Genomic DNA, 27,596 nt, shown 5'->3' on the forward strand with positions numbered 1-27,596 from the left:
TGGAGCTTGAGGATGCTACAGGTAATTTAGAATTATCTGAGGTTATGAAATTAAGTAGCACCACACCAAAAATTATGTGATTACAAAGATAACAAATGCAATCCCTACCCCAAGCTGAAAAAGCAATACTTTTTCAAAACCTATAGAATAACAGCCAATCCTGGACTATGGGGTCCTCCACAGTTTGACCCCAGCCTAGGTATCCTACACCTCATATCTGAGTCACAGAGGATTCTTGCATATCCAAAACTGACCATGAGTATTTGGTATTACTCATGTTGGTGCTTAATCTGGAATGTCCTTTCAACTCTGTCAGGTGCTCTAAAACCCTAGCTAACCTGCAGGTTCCCACCCCAAAGCTACCACCTTTATATTACCTTCAGTCTTCACAGCTGGAATTTATTCCTCCCTTCTTTGGGCTTCTGAGGCATTCTGTGGCTATTATACAGGTTATATATATAATGTAATCTTTTGGTGTTTACATAAATATTCCAACAATTCAATTTAAGAATGTTGAAGGAAGATTTTGGTCATCCCTCTTTCACAAAAGTTGATTAAAGTGGTTTTGCATTTTGTAAACATTCAAAAATATGTACTGAAACATACTAAGATAAAATATTAAGCATGTTTGCATTTTGTTAAAGCAATCTTCAAATATATGAATGTTACACAATTTTTAAAACTGCAAATGAATTTAACATCAGTCATTAATGGACATGAAGAGCATCACCTCATCACTTCTTTCTTATTTGACATACTATGTGGTCACTACTTTGTTAATCCGTACCCACTGCTGTAGTAATTCCTCATGGAAGTTTTTAATAGTCCCAGTGCTAGACTTTAAAATAAAAATATTACACAAAATATGACATAATAAAATATTTGATGCTAGATTTAAAGAAGGCCTTATGTAATTTAACAAATTAAGGTGAAACTTTAGTGAAAACACCAAAAATGTTGAGATAATTTTTTTTCTTTTCTTTCTAGCATTTGTTAGAATTCTTAGAAGATAAGTATTTCCTAAAATATTAAATATAAAGGAAAGAAAATTTGAAAATAAATGGGTTACATATACATTATTATTATTGACTTCAGTACATCAAATAATTGATAATTCAACAAAGTCAACATTTTCAACCTAAAAAAGGGTGGATGAACTCATATGTTTAAATTCCTACAGTTTTAATTTTAAACTTCTTTTATTCTAGTCTCATAAGTTAACAAAAACCCCAAGCCATGATGTATTTTCTGCGTATCATGCCAATAAATTATCACGAATATATTATTATGGACTTAATTTTTTTCAATTATCATGCCAACATGTATTTTTTCAAAATTTAGACACAAATCACAAATATGACCTTATACATTAATACAATACTTTGGTTATTATAGGTAGGAGTCAATGGAATTTACCTCAAACACCCTAAAATGCAGATGATGCCTAATTATGTGTTATGTTTGAATTAATTGACCAAATATAATTAATTTTACTGGTACCTAGTTCATCAGTGTGCTTTTTAACATCTCCCTAATATTCAATTTATGGTAGGGTGGTTCATAGATGATCCCTGATGTCATGTACAGCAATACTCCTCTCTTATATATAACAAGAAAAACTTCATATGCGATGTTGGAATATAACTGTTAATTTATTGACAGGTGCCAGAAAAAGTATTTTCTTTTGAAAATTCCAAGTCACATTAAATATGAAAATGAAGAGTAATGAAATGGTGAGGAATTATCTGAAAGGAAAGTTAATACTACAGTGCTATTTTACCTTTTATATGAGAGGTTAATAACCATGTTATATTATTTCAAAATGAATATTCTATATCAAAAATGATCTTTCCAAAAGAAATCTATTTAAAATTCAATAAATATTGGGGGGAAGTGATGTAAAATTCAATTGTTTATCCTGATTTTTTTTATAAATAAGGTGATCTTGGAAGCATATTGGTCTAAGTTATACCTGTATATGCTGCTCTGACAATTTCACAGGAATTTTTTTCATTTAATCCTCACAACCTGGAGTGCAATTAAAGATAATTCAAATAGTTTTTAAATGAGTACAGCATGGCATCAATCAGAATCAACATTGTCAATCAATAACCAAGAACCATCCTGGTTTCAACAGCTGATTATCAGCCCCACTGGTTCCTGTGGGGACAGGCTCTGTAAGGAAAGTAACATACTGGAGTGTCCTATATCAATCATGGATATCCATGACCTAGAATGACTTGATATTATAATTAATAATCAACTCCCATTTATTACCTGTGGTATTTTCTATTGAGTTTGGTTAAATTTGTAGAGGCATGCCTTACCCTCATATTTATAGAATCTCTTAACATAGGCATTTCAGTTTTGTATTTAGTGGGACATCTTCCAAAAAGTGAATGGTTGTAGTAAAAATAAAGCTTCACTCATCAAATAAGTCAGAGGAAGCTACACTAAACAGTTTCTTTTTCTTTTCCTTTACCTATAGAACTTGTAATACATGCACTGGAAGGAGAGACAAAGGGATCAACTATATACAAATAGTAAAAGTGCAAAAGAAATAATGTCATACCAATTCACAGGTTGGATCAACTTTCAATCAATGTTCTAGTCATGACAACTGAACTTACTGATTACATATAATCAAAGGATATTTAAAATCCTATGTTTCCCACCCCAGCACTTTCTTTTCTTAAAGCATGGCAATATACATTTCTGTCCTACTAAAAGAAGCATCATTTTGATAATAGAGCTGAGTAACATATTCTAAACTAAGTCAAATAATGTATGGGTAAAGTGGCTGATGAGTTCTGTTTGTCAGATGATAACAATCAAAGTGGTAAAAGCCCTTGAGAAGCATAAATCTCAAAAAAAAAAAAAAAAAAAAAAAAAAAGTGGATGGGAAGGTACAACTTCAGGAGAGAATGAAATACCAAGAAGCCTGTCCCAAGAGGACTTGTAATCAAGATGCATCATCTTACAGATAAGGAACTTTCTGCTGCATGCAGAATGGCCTTGCCATTCTTACCTATCATCTTTGGGATAAAAAAAAATATATATATATAAAAACGAAACAAAGGGTCTAGCTAATAGAAACATAAAATATTAGAACAATTAGTTTGAGAACCTTATTATCATTATTATTATTTTTGCAGTGCTGGGGACTGAACCCAAGGCCTTGTGCACGTGAGGCAGACACTCTACCAACTGAGCTATAACCCCAGCCCTGAGAACCTTATTTTTTAAAGTGAACAGTTCTTGCTTTACACTTCCAAAAAGATGGTAGTCTGTATTATATGCATCAACTCTATCAAAAATTCTTATGAATTAGCCAACTCCCTTTTCACTGCCTCTAAGAAGTATAGTAACTACTCAAATAAACTGCATAACCCCTATAAGGGGGAGGTTTTTGGTTCTCTAGTAACTTATATTTAGGAGAAAGAAGCATTATCTTTTCCAAAGTATATCATGTCTGTGAAGAATTCATAGTATTTTACAAAAGCCACTCCCTCTCATTGTTTTTTTACTTTCTCTATTTGTATCCAAGATGACATTCTCATTCATTCATTCTGTCTCTCTGTCTCTCTCTGTCTCTCTCTCTCTCTCCACCCCCTCCCCTTCTCCTTCTCCCTCTTTTTCTGGCTCTTCACTTATCCCTTCTTTTCTCTCACTCCTTTTTGCAGTCTGCCCTCCCTGCTGGGAATTCAACCTTGGCACCATGGTCTTTTGCATGCTTGATATGTACTCAACTACTGAGCTACCTCCCAGGCCTTGCCTTTTGGATTCTGTTTTGTGTTTCTTTCTTTCCCTTTTTTTTTTTTTTAATACCCAGAATTGAACCCAAAGTTACTTAACTACTGAGCCACATCTGCACACATCCCCAGCCCTTTTTTATTTTTTATTTTGAGACAGGGTCTCCCTAAGTTGGTGAGGCTGGCTTTGAACTTACAATCCTCCTGCCTCAACTTCCTGAGTGGCTGGGATTACAGGTGTGTGTCATAGCCCCCAGACAGAATATGATTTTATATATGTATACATATATACATGCATTCATACATGAGTAGGGCTACAAAACTCAAGATGTAAAACACTATACTTCTTAGTGGAAAATACTAAAATGATGATCATGGCAAATAGTTACTTTAATGACACTGTTTACCTCACAGGCATACCCACAAACCACTCTCCATCATAATTTAAAGATGAGTAAAAACATCCATGTTTTGTTACAAAGGGGGATAAAACTATGATGTTAAAGTCCATCTTTAAAAAATATGCATAACAGAATTTCTGTTTGATCTCACTTGGTCTCTAAGAACCATTGGTGGTCTGCTCAGAGTTATATTTTAAAAGTCATGAGTCACTCTAGACTCAGTTTATACCTTTTTGTGTGTTCATATCAGGTGTTTCACAAAATGTATATATCCCCACAGATTCAGAAAGAAGCACATTTGAAATTCATTAGGCTGGAAAGGTGTTTCATTTTCCAGAGCCCTCAGGCTTAAGAGTCCATTAGATGGCTGTGGAGCACACTACCAAGAAAGGAGATCAACAAGGAGCCATCAGAGAGAATGGAGTCAGGGCATGGAACCTTCAGGGAGCTCCCCAGTGAAAATCCATTGAGGATGGACACTGTGTTGTAGAAACAGGGTAACAAAACCTGATAGGAAAGAGATCAGCCCAGAGAAAACAGAAGAACAGCTAAGAGGACTGAGACTCGCCAGGGACCAGGAAAAATATAATAGGACTTTCAGTGAAACTAACACGCCAAGAAAACCAAGATCTCAGAGATTCAATATCTATTAGCAGACAGAAATGTGGCTTTTTCTTCTTGATTTTAATGGAGGTCAGCACTACTGTGGGAATTTTATGGGAAGCCACAAGTCACACTTTAACTGAAATAGAGGCTCTTTTAATATGAAAGCCTAGCAAACTGACAGTGGGAAAATGTTATCAAATTTTTGTCTTTAATATTCTTTTTAGATATCTGAATTTCTAAACCTACAAAAGTAATTCTTTATTTTCCTTTCTGCATTTTTAGTCATCTCTAAATTGAAATAGGCATAAAAAAAGTATATATTTATTATAAAATGATATAAATACTTGTCCTTAATTTTCATTATTCATCTCATATACAAAAAGGTCATTTCCAAATAAGTAATGTTGGTTATTCTTGAGTAGTGTAAGAGAGTTATCATTTCATCCTCCTGGCTTTTAATTAAAAGGAAAAAACTATAATTATAATCCTGACAATAATCTTCAAGTGTAATATATGACTCTTCCTATCAAGGTAGCAAGCAATGACTAATAAGTAAAAATCTGGACCCTTAAAGATTATGAACCAACCTTAGATATGTCTCAATTTCTACTACCCAGTACTTTCTTAAAACTGTCAATCCATAATAATTTGCTGTTATTTATTTACAGCAAATAAATGATCATTAAAATAATCCAAATAGAAATTATGATAAATTAACATTTCTGGTAATTACAAGAAACTTGATTTTGAAAAAACAAGATAAACAAGAAAAAATTCAATATTAAAGATGCAATAGTATTTCAAAGACATTCAAAGTTGAATATTTGGCAGAAATATTGAATTCTTCTGCATAGAGCAACCCCTTAAATAACAACGGCACATTGCCCTCCCAAGTATGGATTATTCCAACATTAAAATTTGTAAAACCAACAAGCTATTATAAAATTTTAATTCATGTTATATTGTAGAATAAAGTTATGCATTTGACATGATACATAAAGGAAAAAAAAACTATCAGAAGAGATACTGCTAACAATGGTAATGTTGTTTCCTTTATCCCCTAATTCTATTTTTCTCCTTAATAAACAATTCTGTACTGTCAGCTCAATAATATGAGAGAGCCAGTTATATTCAGGTTTCTTTAAAACATAAAGTTCGCACTTCATGGGACTGGTCTTTATCTGTACTTTTGTCAATAAGTATCTAATACAGAAAAGAAAATGAAGCTTTTAACTAGTAAAATTATTTAAACCCACTCTGAAAAGAAAAAAAAAAAAAAACTTTTCTTAAAAAACATAAAATCCAGGTGGTGATAAGTAAGGTCACATGGAAGAATATAATTAAGAAGCAAACATCAGAATGAGTAGAAAGTATACTAATAAAACAATTCTTCAATTTTAAGAACATACATGTTTTCACCTGAAGATATCTAATATGTTTGAAAACAATCTTAGGACTACTATTTTTGAGCCCTAACATAACATGACAGCTTGTATTGAACCAACAAAAATGTTATACTTAGTAATTTTTCAGTAAAAAAAAAAAAAAAAAAAAAAAAATGGAGTTTATTATACTCCATCAATGAACAGGATCATAACGACTTTTAACAGTTACTCAAATGAAATCATTCTTCAGAATTCCCATTTACTAAAGGGGATAATCAATAGCAACAGACCATTCAAAACCAAAGCTTCCCTACAATTTCTCCTCTCATCCTCATTCTGACCACACAACGACTCTTTTCAATTCAAACCATGCATTCTGGAGCTCCTTTCTCACCCCTCACAAACCTTAGAGGAATGAAGGGCATTAAAAGTAAGTAAACAACCAATAAATGTAACCACGTTACTAAGTCATGTGGGAGGAGGGCAACATGCAGAGAAAATGGCTAAGTTGTTCGCATTGGTAAAGCAGACTTTGTTCCATAAACTTTCCAAGAACATTGGTAAAATGCTTCACTTTGAATTCATTCAAACACATTTAAAATTTACCCAAATGTAGCAATTTGGTTAGGTTATTTTTTGCTCTCACAAAATGCCATTTTTATTAAAACACGAAGGAAAAATATAAATATGCTCAGCTGGATATCCTGACTTTTGAAGATCACACTCATGTATAAAACTACAAAAGAAAGCTCTGTAACTTCCCATTTAGAAGGGAAGGAAGGTGAAAGCTGAAGAAAATCTGTAGCATAGGATTCCAGCATGGTCACATGTAAGAAATAAATTAAGGAATTTTTGTTCCTCCAGTGCAGTTGTGATATTACTGGGACTTAATACAAGCTGAATCCTCTAACAACATAGTCAATACGTACTAAGTACTTAAAATGTCAAAAAGACAACTCTGAGTTGTCACGGATCATCTCCTGATCTGCAAAACCATCCTGTGAAGTAGGTGTCATTGCCAGCAAATCATGAATGAATAAACCAAGGTAGGCACACAGAGCTTAAGCAAAGTACTTGAGGGAGCCTATCCTGTATATGGTGAAATCAGGCTTCTGAACTAGACCATCTTACACTAGAGCCTTTGCTTCTGACCCATTCAACAGCCCATATCTGGAAAGTTCAACCAAACTCTTCAATCTCTAAAAAGGTCTGACAGAGACATCAGGATTGGCTCTCCATGTATTCTTTCTGCTTACTTCAAATTTGCAGCATTTGTCAAGTGCAATGGCTTATTTAATGTCTGTCTCCCCCGTCAGACTGTAAGCTTGATGAGGACAAATCCCATTCCATGTTTTGCTCACTTTTAAGTCTCTTAGCAGTCTGGAATATACAGAGCAAGCTCTATAAACATTTTATGAAGGAATACACAAACATTTCAGTATGCCTTTGAAACCTCTTCTAAATTCCAAGTGGCATTCAGGAATCCCATTAGTTACTACAAATATTGACAATTCATCATCAATAATAACACTAATATTTAATATTTATTCAGTGCTTATTATACCCTAGGACCCAATTTTAATCACTTTACATATATTTAACTGTTTAATAGCCATAAAATCATTTTATATATGAGGAAAATGGAATTCAGAAAGGTTAAGTAAGCAGCCCAATATCACACAGTTAGTGAAAATTACAGCCAGGATCTAAAACAGGCACTGCAGAGCCTACACTGTATATTACCCTCTAGAGACACATTTATTCAAACTAATAAATTCTCTGTTTTATTTGAGAAGCATGGTTAAAAAAAAAAAGGTAGAATAGAGAACTGAATATTGTGGTAACAAAACATCTCTAATCCACGGATCCTGACATATACTTCAAGGTGAAAGAATTAAAAGAGAATAGCTTGTATTTGCTCCTAAATATTTTCAAAATTTATGAACTATTTTAGAAACTTAAAGAAGATTACTTTTGATTTTCAGTTTGTAAGGATGGTGAATGAAGAATGAGCGGAAAAGGTGAATTAGTTTGACTGATGTAGTTGGTCCTCCAGCATTTTTTTTCATGAAAAGTGAGCACTGGAGTTGTAAACATGAACTCTAACAAAATACACTTAAAGTGCCCTGTTATTTCACAGACTGTATTCAATATTTTTTAGATTATTACCTGCAAAAAATTACAATTTATGGCATCTGTAGAGTAGACTTTATGAATAAATTGTGATGCTTTCTTGGAGTAGAGAAGCCCTATTTTCTCGATTAGTATCAACTAGTACCAAATAGCTCTATGGAAGACAAATTATCATAGCTCAGACAGCCTCCCGATTACAGATTAGCTCTCTTAAAATCTGAGCCAAAAGAGACTCCATGAATCTGGAACACAAAAATATGAAACTGGTGGGTACTTCTGATAGATCTAATTATAATTTTAAGTGATATAAGAAAGGGAATGGTCCCATACTTCAAAGTCTTATTTCTAACCTGAATCTAATCATAAGGACACAAAACACAAATCGTAAGTGTGAAACAGAATATGAGACAAGCAGTCAATGACAATGTTAAGAGAGATACGACAGAGGGTTCAGAGACTTAGACTTGACCACTAAATGCTTGACCTAGTCTTTCATTTAAAAAGAAAACAATTTGTTAAAGGCATTACCCAGACAATTTAAAAATGTGATATGCATGGCATGCCAAATACTATTATTATATGAATGTTCTCTGTCTTGGGTATGCTAATGTTATGATGGTTATATAGGAGAAAGTCCTATCTCTTAAGGGTGTTACCCTGTAACTTGTAAATAACTCAGAAAAAAATAGAAAGCAAACATTTAAAAAGTTAACAGTAAAATGGGTGTGCTCACTGTACTACTTTTTTTAACTTTCCTGTATATCTGGAGTGTTTCAAAGTAAGAAAAAGGAGAAATAAAAGTAATGAACAATTATATACTGGAATAGTTGTGACTTTTTTTTAGTTGACCAGGATATTTTTGTTTATAGCAAAGTAAAAGAAAAAAAAAAATATTTTGGGCCAATGAATTAGATTTCCCATCATGATCTACAAGCTAGATCATTCCCATCATAACTAACTTCTCTAAAATAATCATGCCAAAACCAAAACCATCAGTTTTGAAGATATTCTTTAGCTTGTAAATGGAAAACAGTAGTATTTTTAAAATTACATTCTCATAGCAATAAATCGTAAGATGTCTTTTTTGTTACACATTCTTTCCTGCATTAATCCCCCATTGCCCCATTCCTGTAATTCGCTTTAATGTGTAATTTGTCCCATCTGATCAAAGATCCACACAGTGAGTGTTCACTAAATATTTTTGAATAAATCACTCAAGATGGGGATGATTCTATGAGTACATTACTCTCAATGTAGGTTTACAACTACATCATATGATATATAAAATTACTTTACCTGCTGATTTAATTCATTTAGTTAGCCTAGGATGATTTGTAAAGATAAGTTGGAGGGCTCAGTATATCAAGGTATTGCTCAAAATCTGCAGAGACAACACTTATCAGAAGGGACAGTGGACAAAACAAAGTTTTAACAAGCTTCACATGAAGATAACCACTGCTACATTGTAAGACAGAAATCTACTGTCCCTCTAGGATGCTCTTCAGGTTGCTCTATGCACTCCTAAACCTGGAGTCCATTTAAGGACAGAGGTGGGAGGGCCCTCAAATCCAGGCAAGAATACAACTTAGTCAAGAACTGATTGTTCCTCATCTCTTAGCAACAGCCTGGATGCAACAACTGTTATTTAAAGGAGATAGTCTAAGGGACTTGTTAGCCTTTTCTTAGATCTCTGCCTGTATCCTTTCACCAAGAAATCTACATACCTGGCAAACATTAGTTTAGCTACTTATAGAAATGCCTTCTTCTACTAAGTTAGTTATCATTCAGTATTCTTTCTCTTATTTGGTCTCCACTAAAAATGGCAATGTGAAGAATGCCTCAGAATCTTCTGGAATATTTCTATTAAAAATAAATAAAAGAGTCATAAAATAAATTATTCCCTCAGATGTTGGGTCCCTCCCAAAATTGTGACTGATAAAATTGTGATATTTTCCTTATAAAATAAACCATAAATTGCATTATAACCCCAAATTACCCTTAGCCAATGTTTTAGTTTTAGGAATAATTCTCTCATTTTATGTTACAGATAGCTAGACAGATAAATAGACATAACTATAAATATCATATCACAGAATCATTCAATTTCATATATTTTACATATAGAGGCATATATATGTAAATAATATGTATGTGATGCACATGTGAATATACATGTGTGATCCATGTATCATATGTGTACATATACTATGTACATGTATATATATACATATACTGTATAAATATATAAGCTATGATATGCATAATATATATATACTGGTGTGTGTATAAGCATATACATTATATATATAATCTGTGTATATAGTTTATAATATATAACAAATATATGTAATAAAAATAAATGTTATATGACATGAATATTTTAAAGATTTTTAGGAAGCAGTTTAGTTCTAACAAGTACTATACAAATAGCTTCAGTAAAATGTACTGAGTACTTCATATTTATGTATCAATGTACAGTCTATTATTACCTGCCATCACATGTAGAATATACTTGCAACTCTAAATTCTTTAAAGCTACTAAAGGAAACAATAATGTACATTTTATCAACATACTAAGTTATATATGATTTGTTATTTAAGCAATAAGAGTGATCTAAAATGGGGATGATTATAATCTCAACTTCACAAAGCAATTAAGGCATGGGGAGTTTATGTAACCTACGAAGATCACATAACTGATAAATGGCACACAATTAATTTTAAATAGTCTACATCCAAGCCCCACCTATAATGTCAAAGTTAGATGGCCTCTCCTTAGTAAGGTACCTAAAAATCAAAGTAAGCACCAGCCTGAGATATTATCTACCTTTGAAACAACACTGAAAGATCAAGATATAAACCAGCTAACCACAAAAATCAAGTTGTAAACCAGGTAAGTTCAAGCTTACACTAATTTGTATTATTCTATAGTAAAACTGAAAAATTCAGTGACCTAAAGCCATAAATTCACCTTCAAATGCTGTCTTATTCCCAGGAACCTCTAGTAATACCGCCAATCACATTATTATTATCACACCTGAATGAAAATTACCATACCTCTCCTGCTACCTGATAAAAAGCAGTATTCCATGGCTGCAACTTATAGCAAAGGATTAAAATCATATTAGTTACACCATTATTTACCAATCACCACCAAGTTTTCTATATTTATATCATTATACAAGATGTAAAAATCAATATACTTAATTACTATACTGTAGAAAGACTTTATCCCTACTAAGCTAGAAAAAAACTTCTCCGACCAACTTCTGAGCAAAGAGACTGTTAAGACATTATTTCAGTAGGTGTTTCACTGTAAAGTACTTGAGGAGTAGATACCAGAGAAACTGACATAGTTATATTTCCCCGACAAAGAGTTTCCATGCATGATGTGCTTTTGAAGTCAGCATCTCTCAAAAACAGTTCTAGGTCACTGTTACCAAGAAACCCTTTCCATAAGTAACTATGTGTCTGGGTACCTATCAACTAGCACATCACCATGTGCCACAAATAAATTGATTCATAAAAGAGAAATTAGAAGTTTATATTACAATCATTGCATGTCATTTATAATGTCTGCATTGTAAATATTAATACAGCATTTAAAATAATACCTGGCATAGTAGGCATTTCAGGTATTTGTTGAAAGAAAAAAGAAATTCCTGCTGCTAAAATAAATAATAAAGTATAAAGTTTATTATCTAGATCAATACTATGTGGTGATAGTTGAGAGCTAGGGCTTTGGGGTTGGAAGTGGAGGCCAGTGGTACAGAGCATGACCAGCACCCAGGAGGCCCAGGGTTGGATCCCTAGCACCGTAAAGATAAATACAAATAAAAATAAAAAGAGTAAGGGTTTTTAAAGGTAGTCTGTCTGGGTTTGCAATTCCCATTCGTCCACTTACAACATGTGAGAAATTAGGCAACTCCCTCTGTTTGATTTTCTTAAATGTGAAAGGGGGATGGAGAGGACTGTTGTGAAGCTGCAGTGAAATAATGCAAGTAAAGGAACTTACAACAGAGTCTGGCACATAATAAGTTAAGTACATGCTGAATGTTAGCTCTATCTTTACATCTATATTTATAAGTGTATCTCCATATGCATAGAGAAAGAGCTTGGATCACAGCTTCTGGGTCAATTTAAGAAATTGTGTGTAGCATCAGCTGGGGTACAAAAGCCGAAGGTATTTCTATCCAGCCACAAACTTCTTTAAACCACAATGGAGAAAGCAAAGATAGACATGGTAGCATTTCCAAAAAATAAATATAATTGCTCCTTTCAAACATATCGAGTCTAAAATAATCAATACAATCCTTTAGTGAACATCTTCCTTTCCCTTGTAACTGCATGGAAGTTTTGGAGAAATGAACAATATTTGCTGGATAAACGACAAATAGGACAGTGCAAGTCAGGGTTACTACCAGGGCTTTTTAAAAAGTGATAAAATTTCACTTCTTGCAGAAGAAAGCTCAGAAGGAAGACAGTTAATAGAAACCTAAGTCTTTCTGACTCATTGCTACCCTACTGAGCTGTGAACTACTAGAATCCAGATACAGATAGAGATTTCCATCTTCCTCCATCCACTGAAAGGTCTACAACCGTACCGTACAACAGAAATATAATGTCAGCCACACATGAAATTTTAAATTCTCTAGTAGCTATACAAAAAGAAGGTTAAAAGTATAAAGAAAGAAGTGAAATAATTTTAATATATTATAAGACAATATATCCAAATATCATTATAACACACAATCAATATTTTTTTAATTTTAATTTTTTTATTTTTATTTTTACAAAACCTCTTTTTATTATTCCACACCACCATTATAGGGTATGGAAGAGTATCACTCACCTCAAACATTCCCCTGAGCCTCATCTAGTCCACCCTCTCCCCCAGACACACCCCCACTGGCAACTACTGTTTACACTGTTTTGCTTTAAGTATCACATAAATGGAATCCTACGATATGTAGTTTTCTTTTCGATATTTTAAAAAACAGAATCTTTTATTTTTTCTTCTACCTAAGACTATGAAATCCAATGTATATTTAAACCTATAGCTCATCTTAGTTCAGACTAGCCACAATCGCAGAAATCAATACTGACAAGAGGATGGCAGGTTACCATATTGGAAAGGACAGACATTACAGGGACTTGGAGAGCATTTCTCAATACTTTCCTAAATCACTTATTTCTTCTTCAATATCTAAGAAGATAAAAAAGGTGTTTGGTTTGTTGTTGATTTTTTTAATTTATATAACCTAAACAAATCAATAAGCTAGCACATTCAAATAACGAAATTTTCTTAATAAAAAATTAAGAAAACATTTCGTTGAAGGAATATACAGTAGGTCACATAATTAATTTTTTTTATTTTTGTCTATAATGATTCTTAACCACTACCCTGTAAATTTAAAAGCTTCTATTATATAATGTTTGCTGATATTCTTCTACTGAGCATTTCGGGGATTTCTTCCTCACCTGTAGGTAAAGCAAATGGGTTGCATAATTGGATTTTAACTATAATTTACTATCTATAGCATGATTTTTCTTTACTGTGATGAAACAGTACTGCTATGATTTAACACTATAAATTCAGAGCAAATGGGAAAACATTAAATTCAGAAGTACTTCTGGACCATTAACCTCCATGCTGATTTGACATGCAACATAGTGTTCGGGGGAACAGACTCAGGACTATTCCTAAAGCAAACAGTATTTTATCTCATCACCATCTGGGCTTTCGTCCTAAAGGCCAATTGCTTGGTGTTGCTGGTATCACTGAATATCTTGAGGTATAGCTCGGAGATCTGCTTTATTAGTGAAAGACCCATTTTGCTAGGATAAGAAGACTGACATAGGAGAGATTATGGAGGGAACAAAATTTTGGCTGAGGTCCTTGTTTTCATTATTTAGCTGAAGAAAATCATTGGTTATACACGCTTTCAAAAAGCCTATGGTTTTTCTAAGGTACCAATAAAAGTGATACCATTCATAACGTGGACAGTGGTCTCTTTCATATATTGCCTATAGTCGCAAACTTAAGTGCCAAGCAGATGGTTGAAATCTGTTTTGTATAAAATGTGGGCTTTTTTTTTTTTCCAACTGTGTTCTTTGTATTCATATTCAGCCTAGGTTTTAGCCATCAAAACACTGGCACTATGTCGATCATTAGCAGCATTTTAGACAACTGGCAACTAAGGTATTCACTGTTCTCCACAAAATGTTCAGCTAATATTTCCCAGATGTATAATTAAGGCAAAAGATCATCTTCTTAAATTGGTATCAGCACTTTGGATGGCTTCTGGCTTTCAACAGATTATATCAGTGGAAAACAATTTTATGTCAAAAATAAGGGTTCTGTTTCTTGGGTGATTTTCTTGGTTGTTATAATGCTGCCCATAAAAAGAAATCTATATATTTCCCCAACCATCACCTACAGTCCAAAGAATATATAGCTAATGCAAAGCCTCTCATGTTGCTTTTAGTATGAAAATCTATTTTGTGCTGGATTTATATAGAAAATAGTGTAAGTTATGAAATACTTTGTAATTTTCAAATTATTTGATAAATACTAGTTTAAAAACCATCTGCATACATGTAACTTCTTTACATTAACAAAATTACTATTCTTTATTGTTCACCAATCTCTTCTATAAAACTCATGATTATGCACAAATAAATGAAATTTAATTTGCACTGATTAAGGCACAGGAATATGTCAAATCAGCTAATAGCTATAAAAACGACTGTTAGTATATCAGATATCCCACATACAAAATGACTGAAGATATGGTTTTAGGATGTATAATTATTAGTAGTCAGCAGTCACAGGAAACTATAGCTATATTGCTGCTATTTAAGTACGAGTTTACCTGGAGTTAATAACATAAGTGCATTTAAAAGTTAATTACAAATATAAGTCAACCAATTTCTTATAGGCATTATTTTGTATTCTAAAATAATTTCCAGGCATCTGATTAGTATGCTATCAAACAAAAAATAACTTTTTAAAAATTGTGCTGCATTCAGTGGCTTGCATTCAGAGATACCCAAACATTTTTAGAAAATTTCTTAATTTTAAACTGAATTAGTTTACATTAGGGGTTAAATAATCTTTTACTTATTTTAAGCCCATTTCATAGATGCATGGCTGAAACCCAAAGAATTTAAGTGACTTATGCATCACAAAGTTTTAATTCTTGTTTTAGAAACTGTAGGAACATATGCCAACCTTGCATATAACTAAATGCTAGACTATAAAATATATTAGCAGTAAGTTGCCCAACTGGATGATTTCCAAATTTTCTTTCTGGTTTAACAGTAGGATATTTGCACATTTTTCTTTGGTCCCAGTTCTAAATGTAGTTCTGGTTCAATAAGGTACTTTTCTTTTTCTTGTTTTTATAACCTTTATATCTATCCAAGGAGAATAAGAGAACACATCCATTTTTATTCCCAAAAGTGGCTAGTATAAAAATTGTATATTGTAACTATTAAGCAAAGAATTTTAACATAACAAATTCCTATGTAATCCCAAATATATTAATCTGTATTTAAAACTTGAACTACACAAAGATTACTTATTTATAAAGTCAAGATAATACGGAAGATCCTTAGTATGTATTAAAGATTGTTGCTGATAATGTAACTATAGTTTTTTCTCCTGAATAGCATTTAAGCATAAAAAAAGCATGCATTCTGCCAAACATGGATATTAACAATATGTGAACTCTGTCCTCTTACATGAAACAATTTTTTCTATCATTCTTTTGTTGGTTGCTATTCCACTTCTTTACATTGGAGGTTTAACTTTTTTTCCCCTTAAAATTGCCAACTAGTAACTAATGCATATCAAGGTGGCTAGTCTGGTGCTAATGCTAATAATTATTTAATTCATTTGGAAAAACACTTAAAATCTATCTTTGGACTACTTGTTTGTAATCTTAGATAATCTTGTTACTTTCCAGTCCAATGTTTAATTAACTCATATAAGAACATGAACTGTCCACAGACCCATGTTTTCCTTATGCTCTGCTGTCTAATCTTTTTTCTTTTTTCATTTCTTACAGACTTTCAGCTCTCCTTCCTAAAGTGCCACCCTCATGCTTTTCCTGTCTCCCCACAGTGCCTTCTTGTCACCCACATATAATTTATCTTTACAATATGTGTAATTGTTGATGATGAGCAATCTGATGCACCTGAGAGACTTAGACACACAATGTGAATCTTATCTTTTGAAACACTTCAAATAGTTAATAGCAAACTTGCTCACTTAATCCTAAATAAAAATTATACATAGTACTTACATGGGAAACTCCTAAAATACATTATAGTTTTTGTTCCTACACAATGATACCTAATTAACAGGTAAGTTGAAGTGATTCTACATTGTGAAACCTGGTTATATGACATAAGTTGTCTCCAAATCGCTGCATAAATGCCAGAATTCTGACCACTTGAGTTAGGAGCTGGGGACCCTTCAAATGTAGTTCAAAGTGATGAAATTTTATACTTGAGAGATTTTAGAAATCTCAGTCTATTTCTCATTTTACATTTAAGATTCAATGAAGTCTCAGCTTATGAAGAATGTGAGATCTTACATCCAGTTAACAATGCTTTCTACTATGTTACCCTTCAAAAAAAAATAGTGAATATATTACTAAATGTAAATCTTAAGCAAAATCAAGGAAAGTATTTTATTCTTTAGGAGAAATACTCAAAATCTACCAAAAAAAAAAAAAAAACTGTTCCACATTAGTCCTCTAACATATTATCTCAACTATCAAATTATCTCAAATATCCCCAATTGTTATACAAGCCCACCTTGATTTACCCAACTTTTCATTACAATTTCCATTACAGATATATGTATATATGTACATATATATTAGATACACACACACACACAATACCAATGTCTCTATTGCACATGTCATAGGATTTTATGTTATAAAATAGAAAATAAGAATGAAACTTGTTTATATTTCTATGAAATATTTCATTCTCTCAAGACACTCTCCTCTGAACTGCAGCTTCATCAGAATTTGGTAGGATTTATTCAAGGGATCAATCGCCTATGAATAAAAAAGTTTCTCCCGAATTCCAAACTTTTAAAAGTGTATATGTGCACAATTTTTACATCTCCCCAAATGCACCCTTCATATAATTCTTAGTGGCTCCCAATTACCTTTTAATTTACTTGTAAAAATCTATACATATTGCTCCTTCACTTTGATTCTTTAAGTTGCTATCAGAATCTTGACTATGTTTTCATTTCTTTCAAAGAATGCTTTTACAATGTTAGGTGTTCTTAATTTGACTCTGCAGAGTCAAATTAGATCCATTTTATTTTTCCAGTAATAAGTGTTTTAGAAACAATTACACTACCAAGATTTATATCCCATAATCCTTAGAGCTCAAAAAAATAATACCTTTTCCTCTATTTCCTAAATTCTACTTATGTTTTGGACTTCGGGGAAATTTAAGTTCCACTCTCAGAAACAGCATTCGTTGTTATTTTTTTTTTTTTTTTTCAGTCCTAGGTGTTCTGATTATTGGTATTTTGACTGTTACATAAAAGTTTGCTTCATGTTCTGATGATGCTGTGAAGGAGATGACAATCTGGATCTATTATGATTATTACTCATTCAAGGTCAAAGTTGAATTAGTGGATGAATAAGAAATGGAATAATTTGACCACCAGTTCATTCCTTTCTCTACTAACACCAAGGTAACACCATGAATTATTCTAATGAAATCTTCAATACATTTCGCTTATACTACGAATAAGAAATAAGAAAGGAAGTATAAACCTTAATTCTATGTGACATCTTTTGGCAATTTTTTGGAACATGTTATGAAATTCAATAGCAAATATTAAAAAAAAGGGGGGAAAAACAAAGGGACATCAGGACAGGAGTAAATAAAAAAGTCTTTGGACTTTGTAAACTGTTGCCCAACAAACTCTGGCCAGGGTAAATAACCAAAAGGAAGAATTGGAGGCAAACAAATAATAGTTCAACTCCACAATCAGAACAAAAATGTTTCAGAACTTCGTCAAGCAACCTATATTAACCGTGAATGAAAAATTGATAGCATAAAATTGTAGTTTTCCATTTCGCACTCACAAGAAACAGGAAGGCGCATTTCTCCTTTACGATGTGTCTTTCTGCTTTATTAAGATGGCCCTCTATTGAATAAATATAAATTTGTTTGAAATTACATGTCAACAGATCTCATGTAAAAGTTCTATAATCAGTCCTCAAATAGCCTACCACTCTTTGGTATCTCAAACCTAGTTAATATAAATACGGGGGGTGGGGGGGAGTCAAAATCAGTACTATTGTAAACCTTGACTACCATTTGCAATAAATTTTGATTAAAAATATACCAAGAAAACATGATGTATCTGTCTTCTTTTCACACTAGATTAAGAAACTAACAGGCAAAGCAGGTTAACTCTTTCCCTTCTTTTCTCAGTAGTGTCCCTAAAGCCCTAAATGACAGGACAAAACCTTTAAGAAATTGTTGTTCAGTGTCCCAGCTGATCTTACTGAACTTCCAATATCAAACTCTTATAAGGTTTGGGGTTTTTTCGAAGGTCTCTATGCAGTCATTTTCATTTCACATTTATTCTCCAGGCACTGGAGTTTTAGGATTCAATGTGACAAAAATGCCTGGGATGGGCAAGGAAGACAACTGGGCAAGAGCATAATGAAACCCTCTGCATCTCTGCAATGAGAAATATCAGAGGGGAGCCACACACCCATTTTTAAGAAAGATCATATCTTCTGTTTTTTAACATTTTCTTTTCTAAAACACACATTCTTTCAAAGATGTGAAGAGCAGAAATAGAAACGCTGTTACATATGAAAGTTTCAACGGATTTGCTGCCAGCAGCTTTTCTTTATAGTGTTCCTCTTACCTACAGTATGTGTTGGCACTGGCAGGTAGCCCTAATTCGTTAGTAGCCAAATTATTTTTGTCCCTAAAGTACGAGAAATATCCATAGCACATGAATGAGACATGGTTTACTAGTTTACACACATTTTTATAACTCCAAGAAACCAAAACTCATTCACAAATGCTTTCATTTCAGCAAAAGAGAAGGGCCACAGAACACCAGAGATACCCACTTGGAATTCCTGGTGCTCCTCCTCTAGGAGAGAATGAAGAGAAAAAAATCTTTTTAACTCCAATAAAGAATTTTGATCCCTATTGCAAGAAAAATAAACAGGTTTCTGTTCACCACACTCCACATTTCATTTAAGTCAAAACATTTCAGTATAAGGAATTAAAAAAAAAGTCATTTAGTAATAAATCTAAATGTCTCCAGATAAAAATTCATCACAGCAGAGTAGGTTTAGACACTGGTTCTCAATAACTGCATCTTCATATTACATGATCACTAGATACATTACACACTGCTGCTCCACCTTCACTAAGTTACAGAGAAAAATAGTAAGGAGAAACAAGCAACACTTAGAAATACATAACACCAGTGATGATTCAGCCCCAGCAAAAAGAAAAAAAAAAAAAAAATCTCTGAATTTTAAGGCAAGACAAAAGCAAATGTATTAATTCTAAAAAGCCAAGTGACTGAAATGTTAGATTTGAAATACAATGAGCCAAGATCGGGTTTGAATTGATTTAAGGTTCAACATTGATTTCAAATGTCTATGAACATCTACAAGCTTTTGTTTCTAATTTTCCTTCTGTCATGTTTTATGAGCAAAATGTCCTTAAACTACCTTGTAATAGATTAATTACTTTCAAGCTGGGTGACAAAAGGGCATAATGACCGGAAAATGATACAAAAGAAACAGAAAATGCATGTTAACAAGTTTATCAACAAACCTGGGTAATTCTCATGAAGTACAGATTAAGGTTCAGTGGTTCCAAACTGGCAGCATTCAAATTGGGTTCATATTTGGGTTTTTTGTTTTGTTTGTTTTTTTAAACCACCTGTCCTAAAACGACATTGTTTATGCTAATTATCTTTGTTTATGCCACAATTCTGTTTGTTTACTACATTCTTTTAAAATACCATATCCCTATAAACAGTTCTCACCAGAATTCTTCTAAATCTTGTTTCGGTCTGGTCCTTCTCGGCAGCCCAATGAGCAGAATGCAGCTCTACAATGAAGGCGCAAGAGCTGGGAACAACTTTGTCTCTGACTCCTCAGGCTGGCAAAGGCAGGGAGTACTGCTGAGGTTTTACTCTCAGGCTCCAAGGGAAAAGGATACTGAATGTGGAGAAATGCAACACCCCCCTATTGGACAAGCAGAACCATACGCCACAGTATCTCCAGAGGAGATGTATGAACTCTCAACTAGTAAGTAAAGAGAAGAATAGATAACACCAAAGGAAAGGGAGAGCAACTTCCAAGCTGCAGGAGAAGACACAGAAGTCCGAAAGGATAAAAAGGTCTTCTCTGGAACCATTATCAGTTCCTGATTAATATGAAGGAACATGAAGCATCCTCCTGAAGTATAGCCAAATACATAATGTTCACTTGAGCAACACAGGATCTGTATATATATATATATATATATATATATATATATATATATATATATATATATATATATACTCTATCAATATCCTTGATCATGTTCATCTACACAGCATTTGAATTTTACATGTCAGAGAAATGATGATGAAAAGGAAGATAGGACAGAAGGAAGAAAGGAAGGAAAAGCTTGCAATAGTTTAGTCCACTTCTTGTTCACCAAATTTTTTCCTTTAGGAAGAAGACACATCATGACTTTGTGAAATCTCTAAACATCATTTTATCTGATTGCCATCACCTAAATCAGAGATCTGGCATACTGAAACTGTATGTCAGTTAGTACTAGAAACAAACTTAGATTGATTTATTTCCCATGTTATTGGTTAACCTCAGTGAAATTACAAATGAATAAGAAATTATGAAAGAAAACAAAACCCATCAGTTATACTTATTTTACTAATCTATAAAAAGGGTGGTATTCAAACTACATAATGCACATCTGCATTATACAATACACTCATTAGGTGGCTGAAGAATTGATAGTGGAAAGAACAGACAATAAAAATCAGACTTCATCCATGAATGTAATTTTGCTTTCTAAATGCACTTTGAATGAAATCCATAAGAAACAGCTTTCAACTCTATGGAGGAGTAATGTGCCTAAGAATCAGAACAGTCTTATTTCCTGACTCTCATATATGATGCATATACAGATTTTAGTTAAAAGCTCCTCAAGAACAGGTAAACAATTTAACATATGCTTATTATATCTGAGAAACATCAGAATGCACCAACAGGTAAAGTAATCATAATATTCACACATTTCTATCAAACCTGCTAAACACTGAGCAACACACAATGCAACCTGCCATTTAACCCTTAATTGTTCTTGATAATCAGTCAGGTTTCCTGCCAAGTCTTCTGGACAGTACTCCAGTGTGTGTGTGACACAAGTGTGGTTTATGAACTACTTCATGCAAGCTGCCTTCCAAACCAAGGTCTTAGCTCAGCTTGCAAAATTACTGAGATGGTAATTAAAATCCATAATAAGTTATAGGTACTTTTTCCCCTAAAAAGCAGTAATAAAATAAGTAAAATGACCAAAGACAAATATCAGGACATTCTCAAAATATATTATCAAACTCTCAGGTTTACAGTTGCCATTAGGTTACAATGTGGATATATAACTTTCCTTTGATTCACACCTACAGGTTACCTGCTAAGCTAAATGTACTCATCACTCATAAGCACAATGGTTTTAGAAAATGTTTCTAATTAAGCTGCATAAATGTCTGGGTAATAAATATTTTATTGGTGGAGTCAAACTTTAGGTAATTAAAATACCAATAATGTCAGAGATATCCTTGCAGTCAGTTAGTATTAGTTTTTTAGTGCAATTTTTCAAATTAGTTTTTCATAGAACCTAAGGTGCATTTCTTTCTTCAGAAAATCACTTAAAAGTTTTCTAATGAGAAAAAATTACTTCTTTAGTTGGTATGACCACAAATAAATATGATGGTAATATGAAGTATATAAGTTAATTTTTATTGGAAAGGTTTTACTCTTCAACATCTAGAAAATAGGTTGTCAATTATCTGTACCCGTTTTGAGAGAAGCAAATAGAGGATACCATAATGTTAATTTGCCTCAGCTCACTACCTTCAATCCCAACTTTTTTTCCCCTTTTAGACATTATCAGACTGTCTTCTCAAGTAATCATTTTACTTGCTTTTTAATTAAGTCTCTAAGATACAGCATTAGAAACTATAAGTAGTAGCTCAGTCATAAAACTAAAATTAAAATCAAACACGAAAACAAATACAATGCTATTGAAAAACTACCAAAAATGGCTATTTTTCATTCATTAGTTCAAACTATTGTTGAAATTTAAGCAAATATTTTAAATATTTTCATTCTGGAAATATCAAGAAATAGGTGCCATTTTCAAAGGAAAAAACTTAGAAGTCACAATTTTTCATTGTTTTCTTTCAGTTAGATGTATAAACTCACAGTTCTTTAAGAGATTTTTAATTCAGATATTCCATGCAATGCTGTTATTACTAACATTCAGACTATGTTGCCATTTATTTTTCTCTAAATAAAAAGGTGTAAAAGACATTTCCTACAAATAATTCTTTAGAACATACTTTGCCTATTCATCTACCACTTGAGAATTTTGTTTTCAGTAATCATAATCAATTATGACAGGGATGACTGAAAAATAAAATGTAATAGTTCAACTTTTCTACTTTTTAGAATCAATTATTACATTTGCTCTACCTCCTGAGTAGTTTTTAACAGACAATGAAACTGTTACTACTTCTTAACTATTTAACAACTGTTTATTAGTGAGACAGTATTGACCATGCTCATTTCTATGGCTAAAAATGCAGATGTACAGAAAATTAAATCTGATTTTTGATCCTTTTGAATATTTCTTTAAGTTGCAAATAGTCCACAAGTTGGAAATAATAATAGAAGATGGAAAATACCAATGAAATAAGGCAAAAAAGATCACGTAAACTTCTACAATACCTGAGCCCCAAGCAACTTCCTTAAGTCCTCTACACAAAGTTCTATTCACAAAGAAATTTAGAAGTCTTCTTTTCAGATTCCTAACCAAGTTTGAGTGAAAACTCATCTATGGCAGGTGAGCAAATAGAATAAAAATTGACAGTAGAAAAACCTACTTATTCAATAAAAGTTGCAAACAGATGAAAAGGCAAGAAAACTGATTCTGTTGTGGTAGTGTAAATGTATCATATGAACCTCCTTTGAAAAAAATAAATATTCAATATTGTGTCTGCATGATGTGCTCTGTGAGTGACTGTAGATACACTCACCGTACAAATTCAGTGTAAACAAATAGTAATGGTTTACTGAGATTTTTTTATATGTATTACCAATTACAACCACAGGGGAAATTATTAAGAAATTTTACACTGTGTGACATTTTCCACAATTATTGTAGCTACTAATATTTCCAAATATGATATTCATACTAATAATTCTATTGATTATCACTTGCTTATTTAATTAGCCAGTTAGAAAGCATGCCTCTGGGTGACAAAAAAGAGAGAGAGAGAATGAGAGACAGAAAGAAAGAAATTAATTCTCACCAGGAGGAAAATATTAAGAGATTTGAACATCAGATTAGGAAAGGAAAAAGTTTAGTTTAAAAAGAGATAATTGAAAAAATACAAATAAAGTTCACAGCAGGAAGCTTGCTTATATGGAGAAATAAGCTACAGCCTGTTAATATGTAACTACCTTTTTATAAGAACAATCTGTTAACAGGCTTACAAATCAGACTCAGAATTCTATTTTCAAAAAGTATAATTAGAATTAAGGAAAATTATCATTTAAGTGCTACTCTGTGCATGCTAGAAAACTTAACTGTGTTAAATTAACAAACTGCTACATTAGGCAATAGTATATTCCAATGTGAACAACTTCAATATCTACATAGGAAATAAGGCTATATTTGTAAATAAAAGCTAACTAAAGAGTTAATGTAGAGAACTTTGAAAAATTTAATTCTAAACTGTTAAGAAAGCTCAATCATTCACTGGAGTTATTGAGTAAAGATGTACTTTTTAATTAAAAATAAAGAGGAAATGAGAGAAAGACTGTATTAAAGTATGCATGTTGGTTATTTTACTTTTTTTCTCTAATCTAATACTGGCTTCTCAAATATGTGGCCATGTCCAAGGGTTATTTTATTCTCAATACTCTTTCCCTTCCATTGCTTCACTTCTAGAATGTTTTAATCTTTGTCCTTTCTTTTTTCGTCTTTTCATATCAAATTCAGTCGTTTGAGCGATGAACAGCTTGACTTAGCATATTTTTAACCAGCTGGTCTAGCACCTAGCTTGCATTGCATAGTCAGATACAACAAATGTTTATACAGAAGGTAGCTTTCATGAAAATGAAAAAAAAAGCCTGGGTATCATGCATCCTGGCTTTTTTTAGCTTTTTTTTTTTTTTTTTTTTTTTTAATTCACCATACAGAATACAAAGTTTGAATTCTTTTTAATGGCAAACAAAAATCTATTTATAGTTCAGAAAATGAACTTATGCTGGGATAAGAACTCAAATTTAAAAATTGCAGTGTGTACTTATAGGAACATGAAGAGGGCTAAAATTCTTTCAAAGCCCTGCTTCACTTGCAACACCAGCAAATGGAAGGATATTGAACATATTTCTCTAAATAGGAACAACTTCATTACAAATACACTTATTACCATCCTAGCCAAAGGAAAAAAATGTAGTAACCAAACTGACTTAAGAAAGCTAGCACAAAAAGTGGCCACTAAAACTTAGAAAGGGAACAGCCCCAATTCCCCCACTTTTTACACACACCCCCCCTTGACACTCCAAGTGTAATCTACTAATATATACTGGGATATTAAATTTTCTTTGGAAAAAAATCTCTGCTCTCTTATATCAACAAAAGGTCATATGCTTTACTGAGCAGCTTCCAAAGTTTTACGGAAGGATCAAATAGGAACTTATAGCCTCCGTTTTAACCACCACTAAAACCTTCTGTCACCCCAGAAATTACAGGAGACAGGGATGCTGGAAAACAGTAACACTCTGCACAAAAGCATTTTTAAAATGTGTAGAAAAAGAGAGAAAAATATCAATGAAGGAAAAAAGTAGAGAGTTGAATGAGGAAGCGAGAAGCGTGAGTGGGGGAGAAAGATGCTTAATGTTCATTTAATTTCCTGTTATAGGACGCAGCCTAAAAACATGAGCAGAAATCTATCTCTCGGAGACTTTGCAGATCAGTTCAATTGGGTCCCGGCAACCACAACAAAAATCTGCTAACAAGATTGCAGGAGCCCTAGCTGAAGCACATTTGGGGGGAGCATCTTCCAACTGATTGAGAGACTACTGTAAAATGGGAGAGTTGTACTTCAATATATTAGGGGGAAAAAAAACTGCACTCACCTTTCAAACTCCTGAGGTAAATCAGGGTCAGTAAGCATGCTGGAAAAGCACAATTTCCCTTTGTCACAGCAGCCACCTATGATCGTCTCCAACTGAACCTGTCAAGTGAGTCCAAACCTTCTAAACCAATTGATTCTCTCTCTTCCTCTCTCTCTCTCTCTCTCTCTCTCTCAATCTCTCTCTCTCTCTCTCTAGCTCTCTCTCCCCCTTCCCCCCCTTCCCCTCCTCTCTCTCTACTCTCTCTCTCTCTCTCTCTCTCTCTCTCTCTCTCTCTCTCTCTCTCTCTCTCTCTCTCTCCTAGGACTCCTTGACCAGTCTCTTAAAGGGGTAGCGCACTTCCAGCAGCGGGGTCTGCCCCCCCCCCCCCCCTTCAGCTGAGCAGCACGCTCTGGCTGCAAGGCACTAGACAACCTCAGGGTGCCTGTCCTTTCCTTTTAATTCTCTCTTCTAGACATCTCCGAATGTGAGAAGTCAACTCATTTAACACGTCTCCCATACTCTCTCTCCTCCAAATAATAAAAGTCTCAGTCTCCCTCTCTCTCTCTCTCTCTCTCTCTCTCTCTCTCTCTCTCTCTCATATATACACACATACACACAAAGTATGATTTTTTGATTTTGTAACATGCACTGGCTGACTAAAAAAAGAAGTCTGTATATTAACGGAACCGGATCAAATTGCATTTATTAACTAATTAAGCAAAAGATTAGATATTTAGTAATAGCATTTTTACACAAAGAATTGTTATTCCTTCTCACCCCTTTCTAGGCTCTCTCGGAGCACACACGGAAACAAGCACGCACACACGCGCGCTCACACACACACACACACACACACTTACTCACACACAACAATCAGGCATTGTTCTGAGGGAAGAAAAGCAACTTTGACAGATTGAAATATAGCAGAGGCCCCTTCAAGGAAACCTGTAAACAACTTGTCACTCACTCTGTCGGTCTCACTGTTAGCTCGTGCTTTCCACAAAGTGGTGCGAATGTCCTGGCAACCCAACCAAAGTTTCTTCAGCTCCAAACTCCATAAAACACGATGTGCGATGTGGAGGGGAATAGGTAACCACATGCCAAAATAATACACACGGGCGAGCAAAAATCCAAACCAAACCAAAAAATACAAATGGAAAGATAGTACTGACAAACTCTCCTGTGGGGGACGGCTGGGGAGGTCAGGGGTAGGAAGTGCTCCCCTGGCTGTGGGTCTCTTTAATTTCCTCTGCCCAGGCAGCCACAGATAACAAGGTGGACAAACTGTGGCTTTACAGATCCTAAGCTGGCTGGCAAGGCACAGCCTCCATAGCAGTTCCAATTATCTAGATAAAAATCTGGCAGGCGAGGAAGGTAATCAGGTAATGTACCTTTGACATGAAATGACAGAGGCACATACACACAGAGAGAGACACTTACACAGACACGCATGCAGAGATGGTGGCTGCCCCGCACCGCAGCATCTGGTCAGGGAGTAAGCACACACTCACCAACATGAGATAGTGTGCATTCTTCACACACACACACACACACACACACACACACACACACTCAGTCACTCACACACGCTCTCCACTCCTACTGGGAGGGTTCATTCTGCACAAAAGGCTACATTACAGAGCCCGCCCCAATAAGGGAAAGAGAGGAAAAAAAAGCCTTCCATTGTTGAGAGGGCAGGTCAGTTGATTAGATTTTCTGTGGAGAATTCCACGAGGAAATTCCCTTCAAAGCCGAAGTGATTAACTGGGGGCTATTCTGGAAATGGAGCAGACAATAGCTCAATAGTCTGCACAGCCAATGTCCAGGCTGGCACTGAACTCACTTAAAAAAAAAAAAAATAAAAGCCAGACT

The 27,596-nt window shown here is 33.7% G+C and overlaps 1 protein-coding gene across 16 annotated transcripts in view; it reads right to left on the bottom strand.

The window, feature by feature from the left end:
* Positions 1 to 27,596, bottom strand: part of SOX5 (SRY-box transcription factor 5) — a 955,660-nt gene that overhangs the window by 356,441 nt on the left and 571,623 nt on the right. For 4 of the 16 annotated variants that reach the window (XM_079142030.1, XM_079142033.1, XM_079142031.1 and 1 more), the window contains exon 1: positions 25,746 to 25,944. The exons of 8 other annotated variants lie outside the window; for them this stretch is intronic. In XM_079142030.1, the coding sequence (XP_078998156.1) occupies positions 25,746 to 25,783 (38 nt within the window). In that variant the 5' untranslated portion in view covers positions 25,784 to 25,944. Of the gene's footprint in view, positions 1 to 20,350; positions 20,788 to 25,745; positions 25,946 to 27,596 lie in introns of those variants that run through there. 4 more of the 16 variants (XM_079142032.1, XM_079142029.1, XM_079142028.1 and 1 more) reach the window with 2 other exon arrangements.

Source organism: Sciurus vulgaris (assembly GCF_902686455.1).
Source record: "Sciurus vulgaris genome assembly, chromosome: 5".
Lineage (NCBI taxonomy): Eukaryota > Metazoa > Chordata > Mammalia > Rodentia > Sciuridae > Sciurus > Sciurus vulgaris.